Here is a 27,760-nt window from a genome sequence, read left to right on the forward strand (position 1 = left end):
ACGAAGCACCGCACAAAGAGGAAAGCGCACTTCTTCTCAGTGTCGAATAGACAGCATTTGAGTGTGTGCTTGTGGTTAAAGCAGCTGGCGCGAGTGAAACACATTCTCTTCGCATGAATCGCTCACACGCGCTCTCGTCTAAATACACCCAAGTGACCACTGGCGCGTGATGGTGAGCGAACACTTCTGTGAATTTCTATTAATAGAGAGTAGATCTGGCCTTGCTATGAAAAATTTGCAAGGAAAACCGAAAATTTTACGATAAATTGTTTTATTTTGCTGATTTTGCGTGTCCACGCTTCATCTACGAAAACCATACAGCAGAGTGCTCACCGGCGTGTACACCTCTGTGAAAGTATCTGCATCCACCTCAGAGAATTTATTAGCTAATGCTCTAGCACTTTGGTGCGATTCAGTGGAAGAGGTAAAAGGAAATAAACAAACGCACTCATGATGCGTGCACACTTACACAACAGTGGTGTATAAATGTGAAAGAGAAGAGCTCTCGTTGAAATTGTCAGTGCGAGGGGAGAAATTTTGCTTGCTCTTCGTCACACAGAGGAGATAGACATCTCTGCTTCAACTTATTGTTCCATGTTTCAATCTTCATGTTAAATAACACATGGGCCGAAAAGTCCCGGGGCTAACACATAGATGGCGCTAGTTTTATTGCAGTCACCTTTTTTCATTTAATACTAACCTTTAGAAGACAGCTGCTGAAATTTTATTAGTTTGTGAGTTATTGTGCTAAAAGTGACACTACTTTTGTTATTTTCAGAACAATGGATCAAACATAATTTCGTGTTTTAATTGTACATTGCTTTTTGATGGGAAAAATATCCTTCAAGCGAAGCAATGGCTTGAAAAGTGTTATGGAGACTCCGCTCTATCAAAAACAACAATAAAACGTTGGTCTGCTGACTTCAAACGTGGTCGTAGAGATACCGATGATAAAGAACGCAGTGGACGTCCAAATGAGGCGGTAGCATCAGAAAACAAAAAAAATCTACAAAATCGAATAATTGAATGATTGAAAAGTGAAGTTGCGTGAGTTAGCTGACATCGTCAAGATATCAAGAGAACCTGTTGGCCTTATATTGCGTGAGCATTTGACTATGAGAAAGCTCTGCTCAAAGTGGGTGCCGCGTTTGCTCACTGTTGACCAAAAACAAGAACGTGTCGATGATTCTGAGTAAAGTTTGGCCATGTTTAAATGAACCAAACCGGATTTTTTGCATCACATATGACATATGACAATGGATGAAACATGAATTCATCACTTCACTCTGGAATCAAAACGATCGTCATTTGAGTAGACTGAGCAACTGGTGAACCTCGTTCAAAGCGCCCGAAAGCACAACAATCGGCTGGAAAGGTTATGGTCTCGGTATTTTGGGATGTGCGTGGAGTAATATTTATCGAGTATCTTGAGAAAGGAAATATCATCAACAGTGAATATTATATACTGAAGCGTTTGAATGCTGAAATTGCAATGAAACGACCGCATATGGCAAAGAAAAAAATTGTTTCATCAAGACAACGCACCGTATCACAAGTCAATCAAAACAATAACAAAACTACAAGAATTGAACCTCGAAGTGCTCCCATATCCACCGTATTCGCCTGATTTGGCTCCAAGTGACTACCAACTGTTCGCAGATCAGAATAAAATGCTCGCCGATAAGAACTTTCGCACGATGGAAGAGGTTATCGCTGAAACTGAGACCTATTTTGAGGCAAAAGATAAAACGTTCTACAAAAGTGGTATTGAAATGCAGCACTGGAATGATTGCGTTGCTCTTGATGGAGATTACGTTGATGAACAAAGTTATTTTGAACCAGCAAAATCGTGTTCTCTTTTTATTAGGCCCGGGAGTTTTCAGCCCATGTGTTACTTTGGATTCATTCAAATTGATTAGTGTTTATTTGTAAATCGAGTTTAAATTTTGAAAGTCGATTTTTTGTTCAGTGTACGACTCTATTAGACGAATCTCGAGCGTTTTTTTTGTTATGGTTTAATTGGGTTTCTGGTATTCGTACTCGAAAACCCGACCCGAACCCGTACCCGCCGGGTATTTGTCGGGTTCGGAGGCAGAAAAAAAGTTATGTTAGTCGGGTTCGAGCACGGGTCGTGTTCGGGTTGAAAAATTTTGTCGGGTTTCGGGGTTTTTTCGAGTTTGTGAACTTTTTTCGGTTGACCCGGGTGAAGAATTTAATTTTTTTATCGATACGAGTCCCTGGTGGAAGAAAAATTTATCCCGGGTTCGGGTCGGGCAAAGGTAAGTTTTTTATATTTTCGATCGATTTCGATTTTTGAAAAATTACTTACCCGACCATCTCCAACGTGAAACCACCATCGGCTTAGCTTAAATGAACCATTTGTGCATTCGGTAAAGACATTGGAGAAATTTTGTATCCCTTTTCGGCATGTGTATTAGAGACCCGATCCGGAATACCGACAAGTATTGGTCGGGTTCGGGTACAGAAAAATATATGTTTGGTCGAGTCGGGTCGGGTACGGGTGCCGATGTTTTAATTTTCAATGGGTATGGGTTAATAAATTTGGTCGGGTCTCGAGTTTCAGGTTCGGTTCGGCTACGGGTAAAGATTTTTATTTTTTAATCGGGTACGGGTCGGGTTCGAGTTTGGAAGAAAAATTTATGTCGGGTTCGGGTCGGATACCAGTAAAAGTTTTTTTGTTTTCCATCGATTACGAGTTGGGTTTGGGTTTGAAAAAATGCTTCTCGACCATCTCCAATGTGAATCTTGAATAAATAAGAATCTATGGGACATTTACAAAATAAAGGGATTTTCATAAACTCTCGTTGAACAACCTTAATTAGATTAAATCAAGAGTTAAAAAACAGTTCTGAAATGATAATAAACATATTTTTTCACCTTGAGACTAGACACGACATAATAATGGTCTGAATTGAATCAATGGATTTAAAACTTATTCTGAATTCTCAATAAATAGAAAAATCTCCTGTTCAACAATACCGTTTCGACAAAACTACAACACAAATGGTGTGCAGACTGATTTTGTTGGGATACCAAATTTTATGCACCCACTTCTCAAGTATTACCGGTAACACGTAGTGCTCCTAAATTCAATTATATCGATCGTCAAAATACTAACCGAAACATTTCATTTGGGCGTTGTGGACAGGCTGCTGGGTGTTTTTTTGCGATCTACCTTTTGAATATTGCTCAAAAAGTTAAACTACGTATTTTCTCATTGTAGGGCGCAGTGATTTTTAAACGGTCCCATAGTGAATTGTTTGCTGACAATATAAACGGTCAGCTTGCTTGCTGATTTGCGTAGGTAACCGGAGATCTAAACATGATCACTTTCTTTCTTGAACGAAAGTCACAAAAGAGGAGATTGATTTTCTAAAACGCATGAGTACGTCATGCACACCATTTAGAAAACCGAGAAGAAAATTTTCGCCGCTCACTCTCGATGGGAAGAATCTCTTCTAATTGAGACAAACATTTTTCAATAAATGTCTTTCTAGATTCTGGAGGGAGAGAGAGAGAGAGAGTTGATGCATCGAGAGAGAGAGAGAGAGAGAGAATTCGCATCGCTCTGAAAGACTAATTGAATCTATATTTGCAACGCAAATAAGGAGTGTATCGAAAAGTAGTTAGCAACATTGATTATTGAATAAAAAAGCGAAAAAAACATATTTTGACATCAGTTTTCGATATATTGTAGAAAAATTACATTTTTATGCATTTCACTGATTATATTGAAGAAAATCCTAGTTTCTGTGAAACGCTCGCACTTTGGACTTGACATTCTTCATTAAATTCTGCACAGTTACTTTTGTGACTTTCCTGGTGGCAGCTGTCCAGTTATTTTTTAACTCCTGCATGTTTTGGGACACTGTACCTTCCTTCCGAAAGTACCGCTTGACAATTGCCCAATACCTTTCAATTGGCCGAAGATCCGGGTAGTACGGTGGGTTGATGTCCTTTTCCACGAATTGTACATTATTTTTTGACAACCACTGTAGAACGGAGTTTGCGTAGTGGGCTGAAGCCAAATCCGGCCAGAAGAGAAGAGGAGCCTTATGCTTTCTGTACATTCTGCATTCTCTTCTTCAAACGAGAGTGAGCGGTACAAATAGCCCAAACCACAGGTACAAATCAATGGGTTAATTGTGCCCTACGTGAAGAAAATCGACGATCGCAAACCACAGGTACAAATAGCCCAAACTTTTCCATCGCCACTTCTCGATAATATTTTTGACACTGGTGTGGTGCACTTTCACCCGTTTTGCAATTTCGTTGTACGTGACACCACTTTCTGAGCACCAAGTGTGCAGAATTTTCTTTCGCGTTTCCGGATCAATTCGACCAGTTCATTGAAACGATAAACCGTACCGAAACCAATCGATTGCGCAGCTGTTAGTGACATGTAAACAGACATGTCACCGCAAAACACGCTGCAAAAAATTAAGCCATTTCAGAGTAATAACTGTTTGAATGTTGCTAACTACTTATCGATACACTCCTTAGTACAAAAGTAACATTACCTCATGAACGGGGTCATGAGGTAATGCTACTTTTGAACTATTTGTTTTGTCGAGCTGTATCTTAGTTTCTATTTCCAGACAGGTAAAATTAAACAGACAAAAAATAACACTTTTTTTGTGAATTTTTTTTAGAGCTATCGTTCCAAAAAATCAATTTTGCATAGTAAAAAGCATCATTCAAATATGTGTACTAATTTTTCTCAGAGTTGGCGTGGCCGATTTTCAAAAACTTAGATTCAAATAAATGGTCTCATGGTTCTTCACAAAACTTCCGAATTTCATTTGTATCCGACTTCCGGTTCGGGAATTATAAGGTGATTAGTGTAAAAATTTCAATTTAAAATTACTTACTCGCTTTTCCCAGAGATGGCGTGACCGATTTCAACAAAATTTGATTCGAATGAATGGTCTTATGATCCCACGCAAAAATTCTGAATTTCATTTGGATCCGACTTCCCGAACCGGAATTATAGAGTAAAGTTTGTAAAAATTTTTAAACCATCGAAAAAAAAAAACGAAGAAAAAAAACTACTCCATTCGATAGTCATTATCAGTAGACGGTCAAACAAACTGATTTCGGCTATCCTGGTTCCCAGTTTCCGATTTTGGAGGCTCAGAAAATAGTGGTCATATTTTCTCAAATGGATCTAACTTACTTTTCTCAGTAATGGTTTGACTAATCTTCACAAACTTAGGTTTTAATGGAAGAGACCACAGGTACGGAATTCTTCCTGAATTTTATCCGGATCCGAAATCTGGTTCCGGAAGTATAGGGTAAAGTGTGTTAAAATTTTATACTTCACGCAGGCGAAACGGAAAACGTGAAAAAATTCTGAATCGGCGAAAAAACTACTCCAATTGGTAGTCATTATCGGTAAACGGTCAACTAAACCGATTCCGGTTAATCTTTCAAGAATCGAAGAATTTTATTTTGAAGAATGCCACAGTACTATATATGATAGTATGTTTGATATGAGAAAGGCTAGGTGGATTAAAACAGTTTTTTTTTTAATTTTTTTACCATTTTTCACATAAAAATTCGTCATTGTGTAGCTGTAAAGTTATCCCAAAGTAACGAAAAAACGAGAAGAAAAACGTTGGGGTCTAGTACTTTACATGTAGAAAGTGTGTGCAAAATATGAAAATAATTGGTGAAGTAGTTTTCGAATGACGATGGACACGGACTTTCAAAACCTGCTTTCGAGAAAAACCTTTTCAAAAAATCATATTTTCTCTTTTGTATTTTGTTATAATAAAACATTTCAGGAATGTTTCGTCAAGTTTCTAAGTCAATCGAAGTACAACTCTTGGGCCTGTGCACCGAGCTTCTGCTTCTTCTCGCAGAATGAGATAAGCATAGATAAAGGCCCATTACTTCCAGAGTTTCGTTACGATAGGCTTGAAAATTTGACAAAAGATTCTTGAAATGTTTTACTGTAAGAAAATATAAAGAAACATGTAAATGATTTTTCAAAAGTGTATACTGATGATTCGATCAAGTCATGTCAAACCGAATGAACCTTCAAATTTCGCAACCACTTTCTGAATTGCAAAAATAACTGAACAAAGTTTTATCTGTAAAGTATTTTGTTTTTTCCTCAATTATATAATCGCCTGCAATAGCAATTATACAAACAAGCCTGAATGACAAAGTACTGAAACTGCAAGATAATTGATCATAGGCGACATCACACGCACACACGCCCACACAGTCCCGATAACTTGTGGAAACTACAGATGTGGCGACTATTGGTGTTAGTGCACTGCTTGAAGCCGGTGTCCGTGGATCACACTTCCCTGCGGTAGCGAATGAAACCTTGCAGTCAGTCAGTTATGCAGTTCGTTCCGATTATATTCGCAGTGCTCTGCGCACTCGCGTTGCCGATTTATGTCGCGGGTTCCAAAATTCTGTGTTTTCATGCGAGTCCCGTTCGGTCGCATGTCATGATCGGTCAGGCTCTCATGAGAGGATTAGCCGAACGGGGTCATGAGGTAATGTTACTTTTGTTGCCCCAAATTTCCTATACTAATCCTCCAAACAAATCACCACCTAGGTCACCATGGTCAGTTCTTACAAAGTGAGTTCACCGTTACCGGCGAAGTACCGGGAAGTGGTAATTCCAGCCGAAGACCGAATCAGCAAACTGGTGAAGGGTTTCCTGGTGAAACCAACCAATCAGTGGAAACTGATGCCAGAACTGTTCTTCGGAACGATGAGTGCCGCCAACAGTACCCTGAACGATCCGCAGTTTTTGGCACTCAAATCGGAACAGTTCGATGTGGTGATCGTGGGACTGTTTATGCCGGATTTTATGCTCGGTTTGGGAGCCCACTTCGGAGCTCCGACGGTGGCACTTTTTTCAGCCGGACTTTCGTCGATAACCGCCGACTTGGTGGGAAATCCGCTGGGCGTGGCCGTTGTACCGCACATGATAATGGGCAAGGTGTCGCAAATGGACTTCCGCAATCGGTTACGAAATTTTTTGATCTATTTAATGGAGAAGCTGAGTGGTCCGGTTGCGTCGTATTATCAGCGAAAGTATTACGAGTGGAACTTTCCCTCCGGTCGGTATCCCAGCTACGATGATGTGAGGAAAAATGTTTCATTGGTTTTACTGAATACGCACTTCTCGGCTCATACACCGCGCCCTTACCTTCAGAATGTGATTGAAGTGGGAGGCCTTCAGATTAAACCAGAACCGGATCCACTTCCCGAGGACATTCGGCAGTGGTTGGATGGGGCGGAACACGGGGTGATTTATTTTTGCTTGGGAAGCAGTTTGAAATCCACCGACATACCGATGGAAAAGTTGAAGATTTTCGTTAAAACGTTAGCCCAACTGAAGCAACGAGTTCTGTGGAAGTGGGAGGGAAGTGGACTTCCGGATCAGCCGGCGAATGTGATGACGAAAAATTGGCTGCCGCAGAGCGATGTGTTGGGCCATAGGAACGTAGTGTTGTTTATTTCACACGGTGGCTTAGGTGGAATGGCCGAAGCCAGGTACAATGGAGTACCCGTTCTGGGGATTCCCATTTATGCCGAACAGGCCGGCAATGTTCGTGCTGCCGTCGTCGAAGGATGGGCTCTGGAAGTGGACTACCACACGATGACCCGGGCGATGTTTACCCAAACCGTCGATCGACTACTGAACGAACCGCAGTTCCGAACGAAGATCCGGCAAATCTCGCAAGTGTACCGAGATCGACCCCAGACGGCACTGGAGCTGGCCTGCTACTGGGTGGAGTACGTGATCCGGTACAGGGGAGCGCCCCAGCTGCACTATCCGGCGGCTGATTTGAACATTTGGCAGAAAAATTCCGTCGATGTGATTGTTTTTATCGCGGCGGTGACATATTTAGTGGTGAAAATTATTTCCTGGACAACGGGACAACTTAAACGGATGCTTTTTGGTCGTCGGGTTGAGAAGCAGAAAACAAATTGAATTAAAAACGCAGAAATAATAAAACTCAATCTATTCAATGAGAACAGTCCAGAGGCGTTTACGAAATGAGAAAAATGAAACACCATCCACACACTCATGTTTAGAGGCGTTCTCGTAACTACCACCAACCGTTAATGATGGTGTGCTGCGCGTCGTTTGTTTTAGTATTCTTCTTATCATCAATCGAGACCGGCTCATTCCGTTTCACGAGAAAAAGTGAGAAATTGATCGGTATTCGAATGACAGTGTATGCGTGTGAGCCGTGCGGTGTAGCAAATCGTGAACTAAATGAGAATAAAAAATATTGTAGAATTTCCTCTAAATAATAAACACATTTCGAAAAAATCCTGTGATTTTACATCTGCAGATGCACATGAATGAAGCATCTCAGTTCGCGCAAATTTACGTGCAAGAACATTCAATATTGTGTCTAAAATTCCATGATATGAAATTCATTGAAATAAAAAACAAAAAAAAAAGTAATGATAGCGACCGCAGTGACTTGAACCGAGAATCATTGGCTAACAAAGCACGTCCGTTAATCGACTGAGCCACAAAAGCGCACATCTGCTTGGCTGGTAAAAGGTGCATTGAAATTTTTACAGTTTTCACCCGCTGACCAAATGCAGCTTACAGTCGAAAGCAGTAAAATTTATGCTAACACAACATTAAGTCATTACAAATTTACAAATTACATTTCCCGTCCTTCGACAAATTAGGTCTTTATGAATTAGATCCGCTGGGTGGTACGCACCCTAAACAACAGCTCATATAAAAAAGAAAAAATAAACAAACTCGCATGGATGCGAGGTGCGACCCGAGAAAATTTTCAGAGCGAAACTACGCGATTGAAGTCCGATCTAGAGGGACCCCAGGTTGCTAAAACAAACTCATCAAAAGTTGTTTTGGCGACTCTGGGTCAGCTCTCGGGCTGCTTTGATCAATAAACGAAAACTGTATGTCACCTGTAAAATTCAAAAATTTTTGCTGTGTACATTAATTTGAAATAATTACCGGGTTTTGAGACTTTGTGAAATCTCGTCCGAAGTCATTTTGTCGGAGGTTATCTCGCAAAACGATAATTTGACACCATTACGTCAAAACCATATTTCAGTTCCTTTTTGTACGTTGTTCGATATAGTTATAAACCACGTACCAGATCGTACGGAAATAAAGAACAGTAAAAAGTAGTGCATCAGAACACGACTAACGTCAATCGTTGTCGATTTGGAACTACTGAATTTGAATTTTTTTATTTGGCTCAAATACCAATGAGTTTGCTTGGCCGTCTACTGATAATGATTATCGAATGGAGTAGTTTTGGGGTCAGTTTAGAACTTTTTTTCGTTTATTGTTTCGCCCCTCTAAGTGATCGCATGGATAGTGTTACACGCTTTACCCTATAATTCCGGAAATTGTTTGTTTAAATCGGTCACGCCATCTCTGAGAAAAGCGAGTAAGTAATTTTAAATCGGAACATTTATACTAATCACCTTATAATTCTGCAACCGGAAATCGGATACAGATGAAATTCAGAAGTTTCGTGAGGATCATGAGACCATTTATTTGAATCTTAGTTTGTGAAAATCGGTCACGCTATCACTGAGAAAAATTAGTATGGGAGACCAGGGCTAGTTGGCTGAGTAGCTTTTCTGAAAAGGCTATTATGCGCATTGGCGTAAATTTCTGTTTTTGTAAAGTAGTAAAGCTTGCATCATTTAGAATTGGAATAAACTTTTGCTCATATTGTGGCGCTCCTGGTGGACGGATTTGGAAGTTCTTGGCGCCCACGTGTCAGGAATTTTGTCAGTTTCACGTATGATTTTTGACATTCCGCAAATCGACTGTACTTTGTAAACAATCAGCGTCCCGGGTTGGCGGTTCAATGCATAAGACGCTGATCTTACAAGCCAGTTGTCGTATGTTCGAGCCCCGACCTGGAAGGATTCTTAGTGTCAGTAGGATCCATAGTACTAGCCATGCAATGATTCTGTACGCTAAGAATCGGCTGCGAAGTCTGTTGAAACAGAAAGGCCAAAATCCACAAAAGGAACGTAATGCCAGGACTTTGCTTTGCTTGTAAACAATCAACATGGAAGCCGAAAGAAGGGAAAAAATTGTGCACAGTTATTTGGAAAATCCATTGTGGTCTGCATCTAGGCTAGCTAAACAGCTGAAATTGCCCAGAAATACCGTATGACGTGTTATCTAACGGTATAAGGAAACATTGTCGACGATTCGGAAGCCTCAAGCCAATCGTCGGAGTGGAACTGTCGACCGGAAACAGCGTGGTAAGATTTTGAAGACGATTATGAGGAATTCTTATCTATCGGACCGTGATTTGGCTAGAAATTTCGGTGGCCCATAATACCGTGAGGAGAACTCGACTCCGGGAAAGAATCAAGTCGTATCGAGCTGGCAAACAGCCAAATCGGACCATAAAACAGAATAGTGTGGTCAAAATTCGTGCTCGGAAACTATATGACCAGGTGCTGCCCAAGTTCCACCGGTGTCTTATGATGGACGATGAAACCTATGTCAAGGCTGACTTCGGGCAAATCCCAGGTCAAAAATTTTACTTGGCAACGGCTCGGGGGGATGTTCCAGCTAAATTTAAATTTGTTTTTGGCGACAAATTTGCAAGAATATTTATGATTTGGCATTTTGCAGCTGTGGCAAAAAACGAAAGTTTTCGTTACAAATAAGACAATGACATCGGAGCTATACCAAAAAGAGGGTCTCCAAAAACGAATTTTGCCGTTCATTCGATCCCACGACCATCCCGTAATGTTTTGGCCAGATTTGGCAAGCTGTCATTACAGCAAAGTCGCTCAAGAATGGTATGGGGTCCAGTTTGTTCCGAAAAACCTTAACCCACCCAACTGCCCCCAGTTCCGTCCTATTAGGAAATACTGGGCAATCATGAAGAGGAGACTCAAGGCAAAGGAAAAGGTTGTCAAAGACATCAATCAGATGACGACCTGGTTGAATAAGATAGCTAAAACGATGGACGAAGAAGGTGTGCGCCGCGTAATGAGCCGTGTTACAGGAAAAATTCGAGAATTCCGTCGAAACCGTGACGAATAATTTTATCCGTATTTTTTCTTAAAAGTATAAAGAAAACGCTACATTTGTATAAAAAAAGATCTTGAATTCAATAATAAATAACTGAAATACAGGCAATTGACTTTGTTCCAGTTCTATCTGAAGCAAGCTTTACGTGTAACGTGGATCAATTTATATTTGACTTCCAAAAACGGGGTGCCATTGGAAAATTATTCAAAAACTTTGCAAAATGCCATATTTGTTAACCTTATTTAACCTTACTTTTATTTTTGTTAATCGTGATTGTTCTAGAAAACATTCCTTGGGGCAGGTTGGCCGAGTTGTAATTAATATACATGAGAAATAAGTAATGAAAATTAATGTTAACAAGTATCTAAGAAAATCAGCATTGAAGGAGTAAAAAATGAAACCAAGCGTAAGCGCGAACGCTGGTGGAGGAAAAGGTAGAAGGGAAACTGAAAAAGTTCACTAATGCTGCCGAAATTAATTCCAGAAAAGTTAAAAAGACTAAAAACCGAGAAGGGAAGTTTTTTCACGTACTTACATAATAAATGATGCATACAGACTTTTTTTTGACTAATGAAAACGTTTATCGATACAATTGATATGTTTCACATATTTTTTAAAACCTCACCAACCTACCCCGGCGCTTGGGTTAGTTGGCCGATTATTTTCTCTGCATTTGATTGTTAATAACTATTTTCCTGATTTTCATACAGAAATTAAAAAAATTCACACATGTGCTCAAAAGGTGTATCTTCATGACAGAGCAAAGCGTTTATCAAAATGTCCGAATGCGAAACTTGGCCAACTAGCCCCGGTCTCGCCTAGACATGTTTTGATTTTTATGCACATTTTACCCCATAACTCCGAAACCATAAGTCAGATCCAAACAAAATTCAGTGACAACAAGACCTTTCATTTGTATCTAAGTTTGTGAAAGTCGATCGAGCCATCTCCGAGAAAAGTTAGTGCAAAAAAAGCGTAACATACACACATAGGCACACACATACATTTTGCGTACTCGACGAACTGAGTCGAATGGTATATGACACTCGGCCCTCCGGGCTTTGGTTCAAAAGTCGGTTTTCACAGTGATTGCTTAACCTTTCTATATGAGAAAGGCAAAAAAGCATAAAATTCAAAAAGTCACATAACATCCGCATAAAAATAGATTAGAGTGCAGGTGAAAGTCATACTCATCCAAAAAACCGATGAAACTCAAATTGTGAGGAGATTTCACCGAATACTCTATTTTTCTCAGGACTTTTCTTTCATCGAGCACATCATTTATTTTTTTTATTTTGACTAGACTGACTCTTGAATACGCAGTTGCTAATTCCTTGCCAGATCATCGGATTTGGTTGTAAATTCTGCAACCACACGAAATGCACGGTATCATTTTTGGCAAAAATAACGAAAAACAAATTTAAATTTTTGTAGTCTAATTAGAAACTATAATTTGTAGCTATCTACTATATACAGGGTGGGTCATACAATAACTTTTGGCCGAAATGTCAGATCGACTGATGATATACCGCTTTGGAAGCGTCATACCAAGACAATTTCCCCCCAGTTCGGGTTTACAGTCAGTCGATAAAACAAAACCGCTTACGTTGGGGACAGAAGAAACCAAGTAGTGAACAATAGACCTCAAAAATGAGTGAACCAAACGAACAAAAGCTACCGCCGGTACGAAAGAATACAATTATTGTTGACTTCAGACAGTGCAAAATTCGACCTTCGACATGCATCTTGACATTAAACGTGTCCATTTACTTCAATGCAATAAGACTAATAGTGTTATTTACATCCAGTTTTACAAAGAGTTGGATGTAATTCAATACGCAAAAGACAATAACAATGTGCACTATGTGGAGCACGAGAACATTAAGTACAACATTCCAGTATATATGGAAGATAGTGCTATAGAAGTGCGTGTGCATGATCTTCCCTCAAGCGTCAACGATTCTTATATTCGTGCAACTATGTCCCAATACGGAGAGATTCTCTCTATCGAAAAAGAAAAGTGGAAGAATTTTTTCCCCGGTATTCTAAATGGCGTACGTTTGTTACGGATGCGCTTGAGGAGGGCTATACCTTCTTATGTGACATTCGGTCAGGATACAAGAATACCGTGTAAATCACTTGTTACCTATGACAATCAGATGGCCACATGTCAATATTGCCAAAAAGCTGTTCACTACGGTAAGCCATGTGATAAACCGGACAAGGAGACAACTATACCAAAGGACAACGGTGCTTCCCTCACATCAACCCCAAGCAACCCCAGTACACCTGTGACAGTCACCAACAACAGGGAAGTATCCCCTTCAACGAAACCATCCAACGTAACCCCTATAGAACAAAGTACACCAGCTGCAGTTAACAGCTTACCATCTAACCAACCAGCAACTGCAAACAATGTACAAAAAGGCGCATCTACATCAACTAGCACCGAAATCAACAACAATACCACGGCAATGGATGACGAGACGAACCACGAACAAACTGCCCCTCAATCCTCGCAGGAGGAAAATGGAAGCTCCTCTCCCCCTTCCGAGATTAACCAATTTAACGCAACTGGATTTTTTGTGGGACTATTTGAAATCCAAAGTATACGTTTATAAGCCGCCAAGAACCTTGCTTAACTCAAAGAAAACATACGACATGAAATCGCCGCCATATCGACCGATACAAGGTCAAAGGTGCACGGGCAAAATTCCGATTCAAGAAATGAGCAAAACAAGTCATGATTTGGGAAAAATAGTACATTTTCATGTTATGATAATACACCATGATTAAAAGTTCTCGGATCATGATCCATTGGGACTGATTTCGTTTAAATTTAGCGTAACGCATTTGACGTTGTTAGGTATAACTTCAGGCGTGTTTCTGCTACGATGGTAATCTTTGCAACATAAGTTCAGGCGTTATGTTTTAAAATATGAGGATTTTGAATATGAATTAAATGGAATGGTGTGAAAGTGTGTGGCGTATTGTTTATACGATTTCAACTAATGTCTCAAACAACGTACATTTGAATAGCAAAACAGTGAAAAGCACAACGAATTTCTTTTAATCTGAAGCATCAACAATTTAAAAATGTTTTTGAACAACCACGACACCTAAAATAAAGTCTTTACTTGCGTTCATTGCTCCAGATTTGATTTTTTGTTTCAGAATTTGGAAAACATAAACGAACTGCATGAAAATACACGTGTGAATTAAATCTCTATGTTGAATTCTTGCAAATAACGCGGATCGATTTTTCCTTTTTTGTTTTCAAAACATCGTTTGCAAAATCGTCTTATTTGAAATATTTAGGTGAATCAATACAGCTTGTGTTCTTATGTCTATGAAACAAATTAATCAAACTGGTTGAATAAAAAAAAATCTAATTTTCGTTAGATGGTGCTCCTAATTTACAGTCGAAATTATTTTTGGTTTACGTTATCTCTCGGAATATTTTCTTAACAACAACAGTCACATCGAATATGCAAGAATACATTCAAATATATTCATATAAAATGTAAAACTTATAATGTCAATTTTCGGTTCATTATCTTTATGTTGTCAATTCTCTGTCAGCCGGTGGGTAAACCAACACAATTATAAAATGAATATGCCTCAGGATCAAGTAAAAATTTTCAATAGTTCATGCTTTTCAGTGTCTGCTTTTTGTCTTATCATTAATCTATGAAACAATCCATCACATCACTTGAGGCAGAGGGTTCAAAGTGAAATCAGGATAGAAAATTGGAGTTACGAGCTTTAAAAGAAATACATTCCTCAAGTAACGCATTTTGACTTTTTGCTCATGGTTTTATGAGAAGTTAAAATGATTGGTTTCATGATTTTCTAAACATGACAGCAGTAACGAATTTCTTTCCGTGTGACCATTTACGCCTTATCAACAAATAGCTGTAATATATCTCATTGAACTCAAATAAATTATAATCGAAATGAAAATGGATAAAGGTTTATTTTTTATTTTTTTCAGAAACAGATTGTTTTGAATACTATTGTTTGTTGAAGTAAAGTTGGCTAACGGTGTAACGACTGTTCCGTTGATTTAAAAGACTATAATCTACTAATAAGGCCTACTGCCAAAAGAAAACGCTAAAAATTTTAGTTATCATCAATTCAAACAAAAGTTTTAAGTTTGGTTTACATATAGCCGGTTCGTGCTGACTGACTGACTGTTTCTAACTGGCTTTCACGTCACGTCTTCTACTCATCAGCGCACAGCTATGAACGCTGAACTACAATTGAAACTTAGCAGTTGCCGCACCATCTTTTGTTTTTTTTGGACTGAGGATTTGCTTACAGATAACCAGTTGGAGCTAGGTGTACAGGACATGTTTGGCATATATTCTTACGTTTCCCTCATCGACTCATCGGCGTAAAGCTGTTCTTATTGTAGAGGTTTATGTTAAACTGCTAAGTTCAATGCTAACTACTACGCATTGAACTTAGCAGTTGATGAGTCGAACGCGAAACGTAAAAATAAAACGTAAATAAATCATGTTGCTGTGGCGACTTGCGCATTTGTATTGTCAAATCAAGATTAACTATTTTCACTTTTCGTGAAATCTTCTAAATGTTGTTCGGGGAAAAAGACTGAAATCACCATGCACAAAAAAAAGCAAAAACCGTGTTTAGTTTGTAACCAGATTTCCCTTCAAAATTTCCCCCGGAAACAAAAACAAATACACGTTTTTTCAGTTAAACATCTTTCATCTAGCGCACCGTCGAACACAAGTGGTGACGCACACAGAGCTTCAGGTGTTGTGTCTTCCAAAACCAGTTGTCCCTAGGAATCGAACGGAGACGGTCGACCGCTGAACGAGATGCAGATGACCGGACTGATTTCGTTGATTGGCTGGTTGGTGCTATTCGGTACCGCGGAGTCCAGCCGAATACTTTGCATCAATCCGTGTCCCGGAAAGTCACAAGTATTAGTTGCCCAAGTGTTACTGAAAGGTTTAGCCGAGCGCGGTCACGAGGTAAGAAGATAAGATTTGCTTGATTGGCTCTGCATTAGATTGTTGAAGCATCGTTCTCGTTCCAGGTCACCATGATCAGTCCGTTTAAGCTATCGAAACCTGTGCAGAACATCCGGGAGATCGTTGTTCCGATGAATGATTTCGTTGCCAAGAAGATGAGAGATTTTGTTAACAAACCACCGAAGAGCCTGTTGAGCTACTATCCGGAAATGATGCAAGAGATGCTGATATGGGCGAATAATACAATAAATTATCCGGAATTTCTGAAGCTTCGAGAGGAGAAATTCGATCTGGTGATTGTGGGAATGTTTTTGGCCGACTTCATTTTAGGCTACGGTCCGCACTTCGAGGCCCCAACGGTAATACTGTGGACGGCCGGTGCAACCAAACACACGGCAGATTATGTCGGAAATCCCAGAGAGATCGTTACGACGCAAAACATGATTCTTGGCCCGCAAGATTTTACGAAATTTTCGTCAAGACTGAAAAATTTTCTGGTTGCTTGTATTGAGAACGCTATTGGAGTCTATAATTTTTACAAGCAAAAACCATACTACGATTGGAACTTTCCCGCAGATCGCTATCCAAGTTACGAAGCCGTGCGGAAAAATGTCTCACTGGTTTTATTGAACAGTCACTTTTCGCAAGGAGGTGCCAGACCCTATCTGCAGAATATAGTCGAGGTGGGAGGGCTACAGATCAAAACCAAACCAAATCCTTTGCCAAAAGATATTCAGGATTGGTTGGACGGAGCGGAACATGGGGCCATTTACTTCTGTTTGGGATCCAACATGAAATCGGCTTATTTGCCAGCGCACAAAATGGATGTTCTGGTGAAAAGTTTGGGCAAACTGAAACAACGAATTCTGTGGAAATGGGAAACGGATAGCTTTCCTAATCAACCGGCAAATGTAATGACGAAAGAGTGGCTTCCACAGGATGATGTTCTGGCCCATAGCAATGTAGTGTTGTTCATTGCCCATGGCGGTTTGGGAGGAATAGCCGAGGCTCGCTATCACGGGATTCCGGTATTGGGCATACCGATGTTTGCCGAACAGTCCGGAAATGTAGCAACGGTAGCCCGAGAAGGATGGGGTTTGGAGGTGAACTATGAGACACTGAACGAGGCGACATTCAGTGGACTGCTGAACGAGATACTGACGAATCCGGCCTACCGCCAGAAGGCTCGGGAACTATCCGTTGTCTATCGGGATCGACCTCAGACGGCATTGGAAACTGCCTGCTACTGGATCGAGTACGTGATTCGTCACAAAGGAGCCCCCCACATGCACTATCAGGGAGCGGATTTGAATTTTTTCCAGTCGAACATGTTGGATGTGCTGGGGGTAATAATTTTGGGAGTTTATTTGACTGTTAAAATACTAAAAGTTTTTATCATGGGAATGGTGGGACTTTGCTGTGGCAGAAAAAAAAAGCAAAAGCTTCACTGAGTCAAAATTGAAGAGGTACAAAACAATTAATCCGTTATCATAAAGTTCATATGGTGACAGATAAGGTGATAGGATTCTGTAGGTTAAGCATGTAAAGAAGTGAACGAACACATTCTCAAACCTATCAACGACAGATAGCACATCAACACATATATGGTGATAAGACGAAAGCAGCTAAAAGATACAATAACGAATGTACAAATATGTATTTTATGTATATATCCTACACCCCACTTCTTCAATTTAAATTTTGTTGTATTGCAAAATTAGCTAGTTAATTAATAGGATCAGTCAAATTGAAAAAAAACGACTTGTTCATGAAACTGGCCAATTTTACAAACAAATAATTTCGCTTGTTCAAATTTGACTGAGAAAGCCGCATATCTTTCGATGAAACTTTGTATATGTTGCACAGGTTTTTCGTATTTCACCGTCCACAAAGCTCTGCTGGATGAAACAGAAGATTCGATGGCAGAATTCTCTCAACCAGTTGCTCTTTGAATTCGGACCAAAACGTTCGTCATTGCTGCGCAATAATGGCGTTATCATTTTTTACGGTTGTTGTTGGCCTTGTTTGTCCCGTGATTCTCGCTGGAGTAGCCGAGTCCAGTCGAATACTTTGCATCGATCCCAGTATCGGTAAATCGCACGTACTTGTCACACAAACCCTGCTGCGAGGGTTAGCCGAACGTGGCCATGAGGTAAAAAAGTGTTTTGGGTGGAACAATTGAAATTTTTGTTATTTAATTAATATTACAGATTACGTTGGTCAGTTCTTTTAAAATGTCGAAGCCGGTGGCAAATTTCCGAGAAATAGTGGTCCCTATGAAGGATGATTTTTCCAGCAAGCAGATGAAGAAATTTCTCGAGAAACCACCGAACATGCTGGTGGAATTTCCTAACTTTATGAAACGAGTTCTTGTTTTAGCCAACGAAACCGTAAACTACCCGGAAGTTGTAGCACTGAAGGAGGAGAAATTTGATCTCGTCATCGTGGGATTGTTTATAGCGGACTTCGTTCTCGGTTTCGGTCCGCACTTTGGCGCTCCGACGGTAGTCCTCTGGACCGGTGCAATATCCAAAATGTCGGCCGATTTGGTAGGAAATCCGAGGGAGATTGCTGCCGGCCAAACCCCGTTCCTAGGTCAGTTGGATAGTACGAAATTTTCGTCACGATTCAAAAATTTCCTGATTGCCGGTGTGGAGAATGTTATGGTAACCTTTGCGATGTACAAACAAAAACCGTATTACGATTGGAATTTCCCTTCGGATCGCTATCCGAGCTACGAAGATGTGAGGAAAAATGTGTCTCTGCTCTTACTGAATAGTCATTTCACACATGCCGGTCCAAGGCCGTATCTTCAGAACGCTGTTGAAGTGGGAGGATTACAGATTAAACAAAAGCCGGATCCACTACCGAAGGACATCCAGGATTGGTTGGACGGCGCAGACCATGGAGCTATTTATTTTTGCTTGGGATCCAATCTCAAATCGACTGATCTGCCTGCACACAAAATGGAGATTTTCGTCAAAAGTTTGGGCAAACTGAAGCAACGGATTCTGTGGAAGTGGGAAGCGGAAAGTTTGCCGAACCAACCGACTAATGTTATGACGAAAAGTTGGCTTCCACAGGATGATGTTTTAGCACATAAAAATGTAGTGCTCTTCATAACTCACGGAGGTCTAGGTGGTATAGCAGAAGCCCGGTTTCATGGAGTCCCAATATTGGGTATTCCGATTTTCGCCGAGCAATCCGGAAACGTAGCAACCGTGGTCCGTGAAGGGTGGGGACTGGAGGTGAAATACGAAACGCTTAGTGAGGCGACATTGAGTAAATTGGTAAACGAGGTCCTGACCAATTCGTCGTATCGTCAGAAAGCTAAAGAAATTTCCACCCTTTATCGGGATCGACCTCAGACTGCAATGGAAACGGCTTGCTATTGGGTCGAGTACGTGATTCGCCACAAGGGAGCTCCCCACATGCACTACCAGGGAGCGGATCTTAACTTTTTCCAGTTGTATATGTTGGATGTCATAGCCGTGATTTTATGTGCTTTTTATTCAGCAATTAAAATTTTTAAGATAGTTTACGCCGGAATCGTGAAACTAGTTGGTAAAAAGCAGACAAAACGAAAACTTCACTAGATTTTATTTGATATTCTTCAGGGTGAACAGTATTGATAACATGTAATCGTGTTCCCTTAAAAAGAATCCAACAGGATCATTCGCATCTATTATTTTATTCAATGATGATAAATAATAATAAATTGTACTTAAATTAAATGCAATTAAATGTATCAGATATATTTACCAATTAGGAAATAAATTCAATAATAATAAACAATAAACAATCCTATTTACTTTAAACAAGTTATTATGCGTATTTTAAGCGAATTTTCAGAGTTATGCGGTTTTCTATTATGCGGTTTTTTTATGCAAAGTTTCAGAATTATGCGGTTTTTTATGCGAATTTTCAGAGTTATGCGGTACGTAAACTCGCATAAAAAAAAACTTCAGTGTACTCAATTAAAAAAAATCTGTGCTTATCTGGTTTTTAAAACGGAAGGATGTATTTTGATGACATGTAATTCAATTCATTTCTACTCGGAAATTGGTAACTGTACAGAAGTGATGTCCAAGAAGAAGTTGTAGGAAATCGAAAAAAAAGTTGAATACTTTTTTTTCGAGAGTAAGAAAATGATAAAAAAACATGTTTTAATCAACCTAGGAAATAATTCAGAAATATTTTCTTCGATTTTTGAAAAAATAACCGGAATTGGTTTATTTCGCCGTCTGACTGACAATGATTAACCATTGGAATAGTTTTCAGGCCAGTTTAGAAAAAAATTTTACATTTTTTGTTTCACCCCTTTGAGTGATGGTATAAAATTTTTAACACACTTGACCCTGTAATTCCGGAACCGAAATTTCGGATTCACGTGAAATGCAAAAGACCATAGGACCATTCATTTGATCAAAGTTTGTAAAAATCAGTCACGCCATCTCTGAGAAAAGTGAGTAATTTGAAATTTTTACAGTAATCACCTTGTAAACCCGGAGCCGGAAGTCTGATAAAGATGAATTCATAACCATTAGAACTTTCATTTGAATTTGATTTTGTGAACATCGATTTAGCCATCATCCCCCTAACTTTGGAAACTTTTTTTCGTCACTTGTTGCTTTTCATCTGTCTCCCTCTAATTTTTGCTCTACTGTCTGCCATACAACTTGCAATATTTCAATGCCCAATCTGAGTCGATGTGCGCGTGAAGTGTACGAAAGTGTAAGTTTTGACTTAATTGTTAAATTAAAATTAAAATAACATTAAAAACTGTGTTCGTATATCTAGTTTTGTGCATTTCAGTGCAGATTAGTCGTTTCAGCGTTTATTTTTTTCAATTTTGCAATATATTTAACGAGAAATATTAGTAGTCGAGTGTAAAATTCTGTTTATTGTAACTAGAGAAAATAATTTGTGACTCATTTTTGTATGTAAATTTATAGTTGCCTTGAAGATGAAGTAATGAACCTTCGAACGTTGGCCGTTAACGCGAAATAAACATTTCAAAAGCAACAAGTGACCAAAAAAAGTCAGCTCTTTCAATTAAATCAACAAAAGTGATCGTCCCCTTTTCTCATTTGAATCTAGATTTGTGGAAATCTACACACACGCATACGCACACAGAGGCATTTTGCATACTCGACAAACTGAATCCATTTTGCATACTCGACGAACTGAATCCAAAGATCAGTTTTCACAGTGACATAAACTTTCTATATGAGAAAAACAAAAAGAATTAAAAAGCGTCACTTTTTTTATTGTTCAGAAACAGAAAAAGGTTTAATTTCGTCACGTTTCGTCTTCAAAAGTTGTTATTTAGGCGATTTGTTCTAGGTGCACGTAACTATTTGTTATTTTTACGTTACGTATTCGACTCATAAGTGCATTAGCAGTTTATGTTGAACTGGTGATACCACCTAAACTTGCTAATGCACTGAAGAGTCGAAAACGAAATGTAAAAACTAACAAATAGCTATGTGCTCTCAGTACAAACCGGTAGCAAAACCCCCTAAATAACTACTATTGTTTAACGAACAGAAATCACTTCTACTAAGTTTCGTTCTTTCGGCACTTCACTAAAGACATGGCATTTCGGTGCAAAAAGTGTTTTGCAAAAAGCATTAACTTTACGTCTGCTTAGCGGTTTATCTGTTCACTGTAAGGCGGCGTCAGCAGTTCAACATAAACGGTTAATGCACTGATGAGTCGAAGACAAAACGTAAAACAATTATAAAAGGTTAGAATTTTTTTTGGGGTATTTGTAATAGTGCGATAAAATTTAAACTTCAAGCGAAAATTATTTTATGAAAATGAAATTTATGATCGTTAACATGAAGTTAATGCACGTTAATGAAGCAGCCAAAAGTTGTCGTCGTCAGTTGAATAGTCGTACCTCTTGTCCTTTGAAGTTTTGCTTGTTCAGTTTCAAGTGCCAAGTAGATGCTACCTCCGGCGAACGACCGCAACTTGGCTAAAGCCGGGTATAAATAAACGACATAAAAAAATAGATGCTACCCGCTTCATTGTCTTTGCTGTTGGTAGTGAGCAAGTTCGAACGAATAAGCAAGAGCATCAACTCAATGTCAGAAATTCTCTCCGGCCAGCATAATAAACAGAGGGAGGTGGTCCTCATTTGAGTTTTGGTTTATCACCAGCCAGTTTAAATCAATTGATTGAAATGCGTAGAGATGTGTTTCAAAGTATTAAATATGAAAACCGAAGGAGGAAACAATTAATTTACGGTATTTAGGCTATCCTAACAGATTTACCTTCCATCTATCACCTTGAACCAATTTGAATATTTACATGAACCTCATTTGAAGGGCGCTCTCGCATTCAATCGAAAGAGATTTTTTTTTTAATTTCAAGAGATCAACTGACGATGGTTAAACTGAGCTTCGATTGAACGAGAAACGAATGAAGAACTGAATGTAGCTCTTTCGGTACGTCAGCGAACGTTGTGTGTGTTAGAGTGTGAAGCAGCAGAGCAGGCGCGTATGCAGAATTTTTTTCGAAGAGGGGGGGGGGGGGTCAGAATATGATGATTAATTTCTATACGCATGGAAATTTTTTGGATTTTTTTGGTAAAGTCGTTCGTTGAAAATTATTCAATTTTTAATTGACATAAATATGACGAATTTCGCGTTAAATCAATTTCTCAGTTGGCAGAATTTTCACAGATTTGAATGAAACTCTCTGAATGTTTAGACTTTGTCCTAAAATTTCACATCGCATACTTTGTTTTTCCAAAATTGATCTAGACTAGTATTCTGCCAGTTTAGAAAGGGTTAAACTTTGTGAATAACTTTTTTACAAATAGTTGACGAAAACTGAAAAAACAAACCTACAAAAAATAGTTTACCATTGATTTTTACAAAATCAGTCAAATTTTCCAACAAAAATACTGACAAACTTCCATATTTTGAGTCCAACACTGAAACAAATTGACTTTAAAAATTTAAAATCAACTTACAAAAAATATTTTACAGTGTCTTTTTATCGAAAACTAAACCAAACTGAAAGTCATCATCATCCAAGAATTTAATGAATCTCAATTCGAGAGGAGATTTCACAGAATATCAGCTACCCGATATTTGCAAAAAGTATTAGTAATGGACAAGAAATAGTTCTAGTTAGAAAGACTTTTTTTTCCTAAAATTGCCCGCCTTACAATACAGGGATAGGAGAATGGGGGATGGAAGGGAACATAATAACCTACCTTGAGACACAATTTCGTTGAATTCGAAAATGGTGTTTCTTTTGAAAAATTAACTTTAATTTCGCACAAAATCGTATTCGGAGTTGGCAGCAGACTTTATCACAAAAAGCCACTTTGCTCACTTTATTTGTCCAAAATTGATCTAGACTATCTTTTGAAAAGGACTAGACATTTTAAACAATTTTTTTGCAAATAATTAAAGTAGAAAAATGACAAATCCTACAAGAAAATTTCATGAAATTTTCGAAATCGAAAAAATAATTTTGATGTCAAAAGGCTTAGAATTGCAAGAAAACGTCGAGATTTAGTGTCATCTCGAAAAAATTTGTTTTTGAAAAAATCGGATTTTTGGGACTTCCCAGATATTTTCAAAAAAAAAGTTTCGGCATAAAAAAAATCCCAGAAAGTGGATATTTAAAAAAAAAAAAGTTTCGGCATCAAAAAAAATTGAATTTGGAAATTTCATGTACTCCCCCCTATAATGCTTTTTCAAGATCGAAAATTTTCAAACCTTAACCGCCGGGCAGCACTTCTTACGCATGTCCGATTTAGCTCAAATTTTGCATGAGGACATTTTTCGAGGTGCTTAAACTTTTGAGCGCTAGCGCTTTACGAAATTAGAAGTGATCCCAAAATATTGGCACCCTTATATAGATAAGAGCCGTAAAAATCAACGTGTTTTGTCGGTTACGTCATTTATACCGTCATATCTCCGGAACCAAAAGTCACAGCCATTTGATCTTTGAACTTGATCGATGGCCCGACAGTAGCTTTCAAACGAGCATAAGTTTGTTCAAATCGGTTCAGCCATCTCTGAGAAAATTGAGCGTGTATAAATATCTTCGAAAAGTGCACACACATACACACAGACATTTTCCGATCTCGTCGAACTGAGTCGAATGGTATATAACACTATGGGTCTCCGAGGCTCCGTTCAAAAGTCAGTTTTTCCAGCAATTCTAATACCTTTCTATAGAGAAAGGCAAAAAGATTTTCTAACAAAAACTTTTTCTTATCAAGCACTGGTACTTTCTGAAAATATTGGGCAACTAGCAACAGGGTATTGAGTGAAATTTTCTCACAAAGCTAGATTCATTGGAATCTTGGATGATTATTACTTTCAGTTTAGTTTTAAATAAAAGACACTGAAAAAAATTCAGATTGAACAAGAAAGAGGTTTGTTTAAAAAAACAATTTTCTCCTTGAATGTATCCATCTAGCAATGTATGATCGGTTGGTAGGGAACTTAATCACCTATTTTGGGACGAAATTTTATGAAAATCAATAGTGCTTTTCTTTTGTAAATCGATTTTAAATTTTTAAAATCAATTTTTTTCAGTGTAGGACTCGATTTGGACGATTTTACACTGAATATTTATATTTATATCAGAAGTATTTATACAAAATATTACTTTGACGACGAAGTATTCAGATAAAATACGAACTTAGCGAAGCACCTATCTTCGATGATAATTAGGTGAATAATTTGTTGCTAATTAGTTATTTATTTGTAACAGTGGTGTTGAATTTGTTGCGCAATTCATTTATTACTTTAACGAGTGTTTCGTTAAGTTCATATGAAGTTAACGAAGCACCACTTCCAAATAAACCTGAAAACAAATCGCGTAAAGCCAGTGATAAATTTGTTGCAAATTAGTTGCTTCTTAGTTACAGTGGTTTTGAATTTGTTGCTAAATCCATTCATTATTTTAAAGACTGCTTCGTTAAGTTCATATGAATTTAACGAAGCACCCCTTCTAAGTGAACTTGAGAACAAATCCAAACCCAGTGAATAATTTGTTGCTGATTAGTTGCTTCTTAGTTACAATGATTTACAATTTGTTGTGAAATTTTTATTTTATTTTTTTCGAGTGCTTCGCTAAGTTGATATGAAGTTAACGAAGAACACCCCTTCTAAGCGAGCTTGAAAACAGATCGAAGCCCAGTAGATAATTTGTTTCTAATAAGTCGCTTATTAGTTACGGTAATTCAAAATTTGTTGCTCAATTTTAATTTTTTTTTTTCGAAATTCAAAAGCACAACCACTCTAATTAATTAGCAATTTATTATTCACCCCTTAGGGTAGGATCAAACACTTTTGAAAAATCATTACTTTTTTTCTTTGTATTTTCTTATAGTAAAACTTTTCAAGAATATTCTGTCAAATTTTCAAGCCTATCGGAACAAAACTCAGCAAGTTATGGGCTTTTATCTTTGCTTATCTCATATTGCGAAGAAGTAAAAGCTCGACGCACAGGCCTACGATTTCTGCTTCGATTGACTTAAAAACTTGACAAAACATTCTTGAAATGTTTCATTATTACAAAATACAAAGGAAAAAATATGATTTTTTGAAAATGTTAGACCCTAGGGCTCCGTAGAGTAATACATTGTTTCCTTCGCGTTTTTTTTCGCGAAAGCAGGTTTTTGAAAGTCCGTGTTCATTATCATTCAAAAACTACTGTTCCATTTTTTCAAACTTTGCACACATTTTCTACATGTAAAATACCGGACCCCAACATTTATCTTTTCGTTGTTCGTTACTTTGGGGAGGTTTTACAGCTACAAAATACCGGATTTTTTCGTAAAAAATCGTAGTTTTGACTTTAAAAATCATCAAAAATTTAAAAAAAATAATAAAAAATCAAGCAGAAATGTTGGAATCTAGAAAACATCTACTCTATCTATGCTGGTTGATTTGTTGACTTCTGATCGTTCTGTGCGGAGATACAGTGGACACCGCAAATCATGATTTTTAAGAAGCATTCCCAGAAATACCTCTTCACCGACTTATTTGCCACGAAAAAATTACAAAATGTTGTTTAAATGATGATTTGTATTATGCAAAACGTTTGAGTTAATTTTGTTTAGTTCTGAAAAAAAACACAAAATCTCCCCCTCAACACATCACTCAACAAGTCGTGCGGAGTACCAATTGTCAAGACTACTTGTGAAATTTCACTACATTTCGATTAGTCAGAAAAAAGTGACAGCCATTTAGGTGATGCTACTTTTGTCATTTTTAAAACAATTTCGTGTGTTAATTTATCATTGCTTCTTGATAAAAAAAAAACAAAAAAAAACTGTGAAAACTCAGCAATGGCTTCAAAAGTATTATCAGGACTTTGCTTCATCGAAAACAAACTTTTGTTATTAGTTTACTGAATTTGAACGGGTCGTACAGAAACCGGTGAGCATCTAATTGAAGCGATTACTCCAGAAAACAACAGAAAAAATGGTTTTACTCAATCGTTAGTTGAAATTGCGTGAGATAGCTGATAGGCCGAAAAGATATCAGAAGGCAGTGTGTTTACAAAGATGTATCCATATTTGACTCTTTTCAAAGTGGGTGCCGCGTTCACTCTCAGACGATGTCTACAAGTAATAAATCAGTTTTTTTTTGCGTCGATATGTGACAATGGATGAAAAATTGATCCATCACTTCACTCCGGAATCAAAACGATCATCATCTGAGTGAACAGCGTCCGAAGCGTCCAAAGGCAAAGGCAATCAGCTGGGAAGGTTATGGCATCCGTATTTCGACTATTTTGAGAAAGGAAAAACAATCAAAATCGTATAATGCATAGCGTTGTTCAGCAGTTTGATAGCAAAAATCAAAGAAAAACGACCTGACATGTCGAAGAAAAAAAAAACACTATTTCACAAAGTCTATTGGGCAACGATGGTTAAATTGAACGAATAACACTTCGAATTGCGTCCTCATCCACCGTATAGTACAGATCTGCCCCCAGCAACAATAAAAAAAAATACTCGCCGGTAAAGTCGTGCGGAGTACCTAAAATATGGAAGGACTCCTATTTGGTACCGATTTACAAAAGTGGAAAAAAATCAGATGTGTGTAATTATCGAGGAATTGCAATTATCTCCTGCATTCCTAAACTTTTTGAAGCGATAATCAATGAAAAGATGTTTTATCAAGTTAAAAATAGAATCACTAATATGCAGCATGGATTTTTTAAGGGTCGCTCAACTAATACAAATTTACTCGAATTTGTCAATTACTCACTGGCTGCTATGGATAAGGGTAATTACATAGAAGCTCTCTATACTGACTTCAGCAAAGCATTTGATCGCATTGATATACCTATGTTATTATTCAAACTACAAAAAATAGGAACTGGTCCTGAACTACTCAAATGGCTTGAGTCGTATCTGACTGATCGTCAGCAAATGGTTCGATTTAAAGGGAGGATATCCAACCATGTCCTAGTAACGTCAGGAGTTCCACAAGGTTCTCATCTAGGCCCTCTCTTATTCATTTTATTTGTAAACGATATATCTCTTATTTTAAAACACATAAAAGTGTTGATTTATGCCGATGACATGAAACTCTTCCTAGAAATAAAAAGTGATGTAGACAAGGTGGTATTTCAAGATGAAGTGCAAACGTTCCATGTCTGGTGTAACAAAAGCCTTTTGAAACTAAATGTCAATAAATGTAAAGTAATA

At 38.2% G+C, this 27,760-nt stretch overlaps 4 protein-coding genes across 16 annotated transcripts in view; 3 read left to right on the plus strand and 1 right to left on the minus strand.

Moving 5' to 3' along the window:
* The window catches only part of LOC131435671 (serine/threonine-protein kinase N), a 258,158-nt gene that overhangs the window by 76,115 nt on the left and 154,283 nt on the right, over positions 1-27,760 (minus strand). The window lies entirely within an intron of this gene.
* LOC131435674 (UDP-glucosyltransferase 2-like) lies at positions 6,194-8,424 on the plus strand. The gene is made up of 2 exons (XM_058603817.1): positions 6,194-6,533; positions 6,596-8,424. The coding sequence occupies exons 1-2, from the start codon at positions 6,351-6,353 to the stop codon at positions 7,982-7,984; spliced, it is 1,572 nt and encodes a 523-aa protein (XP_058459800.1). The 5' UTR covers positions 6,194-6,350; the 3' UTR covers positions 7,985-8,424.
* Positions 15,690-17,758, plus strand: LOC131435681 (UDP-glucosyltransferase 2-like). Its single transcript, XM_058603823.1, has 2 exons — positions 15,690-16,059; positions 16,125-17,758. Exons 1-2 carry the CDS (start codon positions 15,904-15,906, stop codon positions 17,508-17,510), a joined length of 1,542 nt encoding a protein of 513 aa, XP_058459806.1. The 5' UTR covers positions 15,690-15,903; the 3' UTR covers positions 17,511-17,758.
* On the plus strand, positions 17,898-19,758 carry LOC131435679 (UDP-glucosyltransferase 2-like). The gene is made up of 2 exons (XM_058603821.1): positions 17,898-18,211; positions 18,270-19,758. Exons 1-2 carry the CDS (start codon positions 18,047-18,049, stop codon positions 19,653-19,655), a joined length of 1,551 nt encoding a protein of 516 aa, XP_058459804.1. The 5' UTR covers positions 17,898-18,046; the 3' UTR covers positions 19,656-19,758.

This window comes from Malaya genurostris, chromosome 3, assembly GCF_030247185.1.
Source record: "Malaya genurostris strain Urasoe2022 chromosome 3, Malgen_1.1, whole genome shotgun sequence".
Lineage (NCBI taxonomy): Eukaryota > Metazoa > Arthropoda > Insecta > Diptera > Culicidae > Malaya > Malaya genurostris.